The sequence below is a fragment of the Camelina sativa genome, chromosome 11, assembly GCF_000633955.1.
Source record: "Camelina sativa cultivar DH55 chromosome 11, Cs, whole genome shotgun sequence".
In the NCBI taxonomy this organism is placed as follows: Eukaryota; Viridiplantae; Streptophyta; class Magnoliopsida; order Brassicales; family Brassicaceae; genus Camelina; species Camelina sativa.
The window spans coordinates 47,582,221-47,590,793 of NC_025695.1; the positions used below are offsets into that span (position 1 = coordinate 47,582,221).

At 34.7% G+C, this 8,573-nt stretch overlaps 2 protein-coding genes across 2 annotated transcripts; one reads left to right on the forward strand and one right to left on the reverse strand.

Annotated features, from left to right (window-relative positions):
• Positions 2,481-6,083, forward strand: LOC104726991 (TOM1-like protein 2; the record flags this gene model as incomplete). Its single annotated transcript, XM_010445978.2, is given in 10 exon segments — positions 2,481-2,516; positions 3,528-3,640; positions 3,861-3,939; positions 4,039-4,137; positions 4,220-4,333; positions 4,439-4,599; positions 4,684-4,759; positions 4,880-4,965; positions 5,051-5,341; positions 5,470-6,083. Coding segments are annotated over 9 exon segments (1,365 nt in total). The 3' UTR covers positions 5,828-6,083.
• LOC104726992 (serine/threonine-protein kinase SRK2H-like) lies at positions 6,101-8,355 on the reverse strand. The gene is made up of 9 exons (XM_010445979.2): positions 7,958-8,355; positions 7,697-7,771; positions 7,513-7,614; positions 7,370-7,423; positions 7,193-7,285; positions 7,022-7,114; positions 6,834-6,938; positions 6,643-6,741; positions 6,101-6,526 (listed from the first exon to the last, which is right to left on the reverse strand). Exons 1-9 carry the CDS (start codon positions 8,075-8,077, stop codon positions 6,197-6,199), a joined length of 1,071 nt encoding a protein of 356 aa, XP_010444281.1. The 5' UTR covers positions 8,078-8,355; the 3' UTR covers positions 6,101-6,196.

Here is an 8,573-nt window from a genome sequence, read left to right on the forward strand (position 1 = left end):
TTAAAAAAAAAAAAAAAAAAAAAAGAGTTATGGTTAGTGATTGTATATATTTTTTTTTGGTATTCCAAGGTTAACTAAGATTGTATTAATTATTTTTCTAGATAATTTATTATGACCTAACTAAATTAGCATGGTTATAATCCACTTAACATTCACTCGACTGCAACTCTTGTAATCATTCACAACTTCAATACTGGTGTAGTATTTTTTACTCAATTTCGATATCTCCACTTTTTATTCTCTAGAATTTTGCCGGATTATGTGGAAATCTTTTACTTGTTGATAAATATTTGATAGAAATCTTTAGTGTTATAATTTGTTCTTTTCCCACTTTTAAATTAACTTATAATTGGATAGAAGAACTTTAAAAAAAAAAAACGATAGAAGAATCTGAGGATGGGATACAATTTTGATAGAATCAATGGTCATCGAATATAAATATCAAATCAAAATTATTATAGATAGTTATAGATATATGTATATATCTTATTTATTTATAAATTTATAATGAAAATGCATATTAGTTTCCGCTACAAATAATGAAAATGCATATGCATAAAAACATAAATCGTTTTTTTCTGGGTGGTTTTAACGTAAATTCATCATGACCATATCAAAGTCTGAATTAAAAATTTGATGGATTTTGTCTAAATACCTTTATACCAAAGGAAAACTGGTTTGGCATATTTTAAAAGTTCCCACACATGCATCAAATTCACAATTAATGAAAAAAATATTAGATTGATAGACAATGAACACATTTTATTTATGAACAAATTATGAATAATTTCAAACCTTTGGTACTTGATCTTATGTTTTGTTATATCTTTTTCTTTATTTTATTTTTATTCAACAAAAAACTAATCATCTATTAGGTATTGTACAATGCTCAAAACCAGTACAATAGCACATGAGCTTGATTGGTGTGTGGTTAATGACAACAATCAAACAAACCAGAAATTTTTTTGTATGACCATAATCATAATTAACCAAAGAAAAACTTAATCAATACATATGTATTTATGCAATTAGTTTTAACGTCAAATTTATTTCTGTTCTTAATTGATAAAGTCAACCTTGGTAGTTCAGAGTTTTAAATTTTGGATAACAATATTTGTTTTGACTAAAAAATTTATGATAAAATATATATATATATATATATATATATATATATATTAATATTTATACAAAACTAAGTTAATATTGTCAAATACAAGACTCACTGTGGTGCTAATTAGTTTCACCACCGACGCGGATAGATACAAACAATTTACTTTAAACCTATTAACTCCACAACATATGATTATGCAGAATTGTAACTTTAAGTTTATTTAAATAAACAAAGAAAATAACCTTAATTTGGTATTTTCTTGTTTTATTAAGAAAACCATAAATTCAACTAAAATTCATTATGACTAATCATATATATATGTTGTCAAAAAAAATCATATATATATACACATGAAAAGATTAAATAAATTCTATTAGAATATTATTTTAATGTTCATACTTTAATAAAATTAAAATTAGATTATAACTCCACCGATTTCTGTTTATAAATGCAATTAGTGAGTCATATATATCACTTTTGTATAAGTGATGAAGATTTAATTGTTTTAAACTAAAATATAGTAATAATAAATAAGTGACAATGAAGTGTCAAGCTTTCGTAACTACACTATAGAGGATCTAATCGGTATAGAAAACATGTTGTTGAGAAAAATATAATTTTGACAAAATAATTAAGGGAATATCAAAGTAAGAGATTTCAGAGAATGAAGAATTACAAAACTATTGCATCCTTTTTTTTTTTTGGGGTAGAAATTACAAAATTATTGCATCCTTTTTTTTGGGGTAGAAATTAACAGATTATTAAATTTTAAGGGACATCTATTGGATACCAATGGAAATCACGGGCCATTCATGAAAAGTAAAAAAGTTGTTCTCCGAGAGATTGTTTTGTCTATATGGGATGTGGTAATAAAAAGGGAGAATAACACGTGGCAGTCGACCAGGCTGTCAGTCTCTGGTAAAAGCAGAGAAGCGCGTGACTTTAATATAATCTCTTTTCCCCGCGCCAAACAACACTTTACCAAGACAGATCCCTCATGGCGGTGCTCTCTGCTGCTTCAGCCTTTGATTTTTCCTTTTTTTTTTTTCTTTTTTTTTTTACCTTTTTTCCTTTAATAAATAAAAATTAATTAACTGTAAGATTTGTACTAATCTAATCTCTAATTAAAAAAAAGTAAGCAGTACAAATAAAATTCACTGCTTTTTACGATTAGTTTAAGGAAATTAATCAATCTGATTAAATCGGTGAAAGAAGAAGAGGCGCAACACAAAGGCTTCGTCTTTCATTTTTTTTTCTTCTTCTTGCCGTGTCACACCGATCTGGCTCTGTCTTCGTCTTCTTTACGTCTCTTTGAAATGCTTAAAGCTGATTAGGGTTTATCAAACTCTTATAACTTTCTTTTCTTTCTATATCTCCTTCGTTATTCTCTCCGTCGTCTTCTCAGGTGAGTCTTATTGTTAATTTGTTATCCACTTGTTCATGTGTTTGCTTCGATCTAATTTTAGGCTCTAATTGTTTTCGACAGCTAGATTTTATCTATTTATTTGGATCAAATTGTCTGTTTTTATATAATAAGATATAAAAAAAATGTAATCCGTCTTCTTCGTGATCGGGTTTGTGTGTCTATTTCCTAGATTTGGGTATGTGTTGTTGTGATCAAAAGGATGAACCTTTATTGTATTTAGTGATCTCTTGGATAGAGATAGACACTAAAAATAGGGAAAAATGATAACTTTTTCTTTTTATCGGAAGGGAGGTCCAGCTTCTTATTTGTTTTCTCTGTTTGTGGTTTAGCTAATTATTGTCGTCTTAGACCATTTGTTCTTGGTTTTGAGATTGACTGTTCTCTAAAACATTCCGTGCTCAAGTTGAAAGCTTTTGTCTTAGCTCTCTAGATGCCAAGTGTGTTTTGTGTTGTCTTTTTTTTTACTATCTGAACCAATGGATGGGGGTTTTTAATTGAAGTAGAGGGAAGAAAAGAGAGAGGGAGAAGGAGCTTAGGCTTTGTCTAGACTTGCTTAATTTGATATAAGCCAGATAGTAGCATTTGATTTCTTTTGTCCTGTCTGACATGATCTCATTGATTGCAGCTTAGCAGCGATTGTGCATTCAAAGCTATACTTGGTAGCAAAACCCATATAACAGTCAAATGTAGGTTTCCTTACCGATCTAGCTCCCAATCAATGCATAAAAGCTTCAAAAACCGAGAAGCAAAGCCTGTTATATGATCTGTTGAACCTTTATGTTCTGTTCGACCATCCTTTTTTGGCTGTTTTTCATGTTCTTGTTTAGCTTAGCTATATAACACATCTTTTCTCTTTGCTTAGCATGAACTAAGAAAGTTGCTATTCGTTTGCTTAGCATGAACTAAGTATCTGATCTTGAAATCAGCAAAATGTGTCTTGGTTGGTCATGCTGAGAATCTTTAGGTGCTAATTGTCTCTGTCTCATGCAGATAACAAAAAATATGGCTGCGGAGCTTGTAAGTTCTGCAACAAGTGAGAAGCTTGCTGATGTGGACTGGGCCAAAAACATTGAGATCTGTGAACTAGCTGCTCGAGATGAAAGGTATGATGACCCAGGAATTTTCCAATTTTCTAATATAATCAGGACACTAGTGCATAATATATAGCTTAAAAGAATGATATATTTACTGATTTTAAATTGTTGTTGGTATGATGTTATATCATCCTCAATGATTGAGATAAATAAATGCTTTACTTTTGCATTGTCTTCGACACACTTTTACTTTATTTCTTCTGATAGCGAGTTCTTCTATTGTAAACAGGCAAGCAAAAGATGTTATCAAGGCTATTAAAAAACGCTTGGGAAGCAAGAACCCAAATACTCAATTATATGCTGTCCAGGTAGGTTCCTGGTCCAGATCTATCTTAATATGCTTTATGAAAATGTCATACTTCTGAACGCTTTTGTAACATAACCTGTTGTTTTCTTTGTTCTTGCAGTTGCTCGAGATGTTGATGAATAATATTGGAGAGAATATTCATAAGCAGGTTATAGATACAGGTGTACTCCCTACACTTGTGAAGATAGTAAAGAAAAAAGTATGTCCATCTCTGTTTCTGGATGTTACTTCTCTACCAATTTGAGAGTTAAGCTGCTTATTTTAGTTTGCATGTTGTTTAGTCGGATTTGCCTGTAAGAGAGAGGATTTTTCTTCTTCTTGATGCAACTCAAACATCCCTTGGTGGCGCTTCAGGAAAATTCCCTCAGTATTATACAGCATACTGTGATTTAGTGGTGAGTTTGAAACATGAACATTCGAATTCTGTGATTTTGTTGTTGAAGAATCGAAGTTAGATAAGACTGAGAGCTTTTCTTTTTGTTATCTTCTGTTACCTTCAGCACGCAGGAGTTAAATTTACTCAGAGACCTAATGCTACACCAGTCGTGGTCACTGCTCAAGCTGTTCCAAGAAATACGCTCAATGAACAACTTGCATCTGCTAGAAATGAGGTGCCTGCTACTACTCAGCAGCGAGAATCTCAAACTGTCTCTCCTTCGAGGTATCTTCTTCCCCACATGTCAGTTATCAAAAGTTTTAGTTAATGTTAAGAGACTTTATGCTGTCTTTATCTCTTTTCGTATAGCATTTTACAAAAGGCTAGTACTGCATTAGAAGTTTTGAAGGAAGTGCTTGACGCAGTCGATTCTCAAAATCCTGAGGTATTACCAGAGTCCTTTTGACTTTGTGTAGTTACCTCCAATAAACAGACATTCTTAAGCTCCCTTTCTAATCTCTCAACCAAAGAATGAATCCAGTTTGATCCACTTTTGTTCATCCAGGGGGCGAAAGACGAGTTTACTCTTGATCTTGTCGAGCAATGTTCGTTTCAGAAAGAGCGCGTAATGCACCTCGTCATGACATCAAGGCAAAACTCCTTTCTCTCTTGGTTTAGAGGGCATGTTAATAGAATCTGTCCTTTTCAAGTATGTCAACCAGTTTTGTTTATGCAGGGATGAAAAAGCAGTTTCTAAAGCAATTGAATTGAATGAGCAACTTCAGAGAATTCTCAATAGACATGAAGAATTGCTGTCTGGTAGAATCACAGTTCCTAGCAGGTCTACCACATCCAATGGATATAATTCCAATCTTGAACCTGTCCGTCCTATCTTAAATGGTCACCAGAAACCCGAGATAAAGGCTTCTAATGCAAAAACCGAATCAAGCAGCTCCATTTCTAACCAAGCGCATCTTAAGCTTGAGGAAGAAGATGAGGAAGAAGAGCCTGAGCAGTTATTCAGAAGGTCTGTCCCCTCAAATTACTTAATCACGAATCGGAAATTACATAGTTGATTGCTTCATAAGTTCTTGGAACAAAAAATGGTTATACATGATGCTAAGACTAAGGATCCATGTGAATATATGCTTGCAGATTGCGAAAAGGGAAAGCTAGAGCAATGCCTGAGGATGAAGAAGAGCCATCACCTCCACAAGGCTTACCTGGATCAGCAATCCATAACGAAAGACTTAACCGTCCACTTATTCGTCCATTACCATCAGAGGAGGCATCACGTGGTGGTGATAGCCGTTCGCAATCCGGTGATAGCCATTCGCAATCCCCACCTGTTGTGATTCCACCACCACCTGCAAAACACGTTGAGAGGGAAAAATTCTTCAAGGAGAAGAAAGTTGACGGTGCCTCCGGTTTACCAGATCATATGAGAGGCCTTTCTTTGCATAGCCGCGATGGCAGCAGCTCACGCAGTGGAAGCATAGACTTCAGTGACTGAAACAACCAAAGCTCTCATCATCCATCATATATATGTATTCTTTCACGCTCGTTTCTTTAGGTAATTTACAGATGGAAAAAGTTTGTGTTGTGTGTACTGCACTCTCCTTCTCTCCCTCTCTAGTGTTGTGAATTTAGAATATAGCACGAACGACGAGATCTGGTTATGTATACGAGTAAAGTACTTCCTTCCACTTCAAACTTGTGTTACTGTTCCTGCTCATGTATTGAAGCCGAATGTTCAAATGTTGCCTTTATGTTGTACGGTAACTGATTTAGTCAATTGCGTAGATAAATTTTGAAACTTTGAATTCACATTAAGGTAAAGATAAAGGAGATTAAATATTAAAACAACAGAGTGAGACATTTATTAAGCTTTGGGAGGCTCTTGGCAAGAATGCGCCTCTTTGACATGCTTCTCGTATTCATCTTCTTCCTCTTCCTCTTCTTCTTCCTCTTCCACTTCTTCCTCAACCTCTTCCTCCACATCTTCTTCATCTTCATCAAAGCCATTGACAGCATTAGACGACGGAGCTGGACTCCTTGCTTCTCCAACGATCTTCATTATGTCCTCTACGCTTTGGAGGGAAAAGCTCGGGGTTTCTCTCTTGTAGTACGCCGCTTGAGCAGACTCTGTGAGCTCCTTTGGCAAGTTCTTTAAATACCATGGATGCTTCTTGATCTCTTTAAGTGTGATTCTCTGCAGAGTTGTAAGACATCTCATCAAAAGATCAAAACATAGAAAAGACAGTTTTTCTTTTTTTTTTTGGACAAAAGAAAAGACAGCTTAAACTCAGAAAAAATGAGAGATTGTACCTTAGCTGAATTAGTGACAAATATGCGGGAGAGAAGGTGTTTGCACTCCTGCGATATGTGAACGTAATCCGGGATCTTGTACTGGACAGCCATTATACGCTGCAGAACATTGTCACAACATCATAAAACACCTAAGTAGAAGAACTGAAGTGAAAAAGATGCTATGAGGAATTTGAGGAGTTGGTTAATACTTGGATTGTTTTCCTGAAGTTTCTCGGATCATCAGGGTCTTCAAACGGATAACCTCCAACCAACATCACATAAAGAGTCACACCACAGGACCAAACATCCGCATGCTACATAACACAAACACCAAAGAGTTCCATTAACAAGTAACAATTAAGGATCAAACCATTGAAGAAGACATAAGTAACATTACCTTTCCGTCGTATTCTCTTCGGGAAAGAACTTCAGGTGCGATGTAAGCTGGAGTACCAACAGTTGATTTAGGTCTAGAGTGAAGCAGAGATGACTGCACAGGAAGAATATAACTTATGAGATCAAAATGATGGGAAGCAGAACTGAAACAAAAGAAGAAATAGAGACTGACCTTGGAGTAACCAAAATCACAGATTTTCAAAAGTGGCGCAGGACTACCATCAAGCAATGTGTTCTCAAGCTTCAGATCTCTATGACATATTTGCTACAGAAACAAATAAAAAGATTATACAAAACGAAGGAAAGATCTCTCCTTTCACATTCATTGAGACTTGGGATGTATAAATACCAAGGAATGACAGTAATCCACGCCACAAATCAGCTGCTGAAAGAAGTATCTAGCCTGAGAAAATAAGCAAGATGGAGATTCATAAATCAAGAATCAGTCGAACCAAGTCAGGATTTTTGAGAAAGAATATGACAATATCACACCTCAGCTTCACTGAATCTACCAGCATTACAGATTCGTTCAAAGAGCTCTCCACCAGAAGCATACTCCATCACAATAGCAAGATGAGTTGGAGTCAGAACCACCTACAAAATCACTCTGTTTTTAAAAAGTTCCTTACTCAAAGTTAAAAATACTAAGAGACTATGCAGACAAATATCAACAAACCTCCTTAAATCTGATGATATTTGGATGCCTAAGTGATCTGTGATTGATAATCTCTCTCGCCACATTCTCATCTATCTGCAAACCAACGTATTACAATCAAAAATGTCAAATCAGAATCTCTCAATCATCCCAAAATTTCAAGACTTTTCACCTGATCAAAGTAACTTCAAGTCTAAAAAAGCAAACCCTTTGATGATTATAATAAAGGAAGAAGAAAAAACAAAACTTTCCTGAGAAACACAAGAGAGAAAAAGATCAAACCTTGCGACCTCTCTCGATGTATTTCATGGCAACGAGTTGTTTGGTCTCTTTGTGTCTAAGAAGACGAGCCACACCAAAATTCCCAGCTCCCAAATCCTTCACTACCTCATACTTGTCCATCTCTTCCTTCTCCAAATCAATTCCGAAGTTGTGTCTGTGACTGTGTGTTGTGTACGAGCACGATCACAGTTGGAGTTGGGTTCGGTTTAGAAAAATGGTTCATCTTCTTATAAAGCGTTAGTTTCATAGGGATCTGAGAGTGCTCCCACACCTGCGCGTATACTTACACTCATGGTGTATGTAACGGTGTGTATGTATTTGGGTGTAAGTATCGATGATGGAGGAGTGAACGGAGGAGATGGGTATGGAAGTGAGGCACGTGAAGAGGGTTTGCTAGTTCCGATGACCAGCTTCAGTTTTAATCTAACGGTCATTAATCAATCTTTCTCTGTAATTGTATTTTAATAATTATCTAATTGTATACTAATAATAAACTAGTCTTCCTTGTTTCTTACTTTACTCGTTAGATTTATGCCAATAAATTACAATTATTTAATTTGTAACGTTCAAAACATTTATATGAATTGTTTAGTTATGATTTGAATTAAAATCTAAC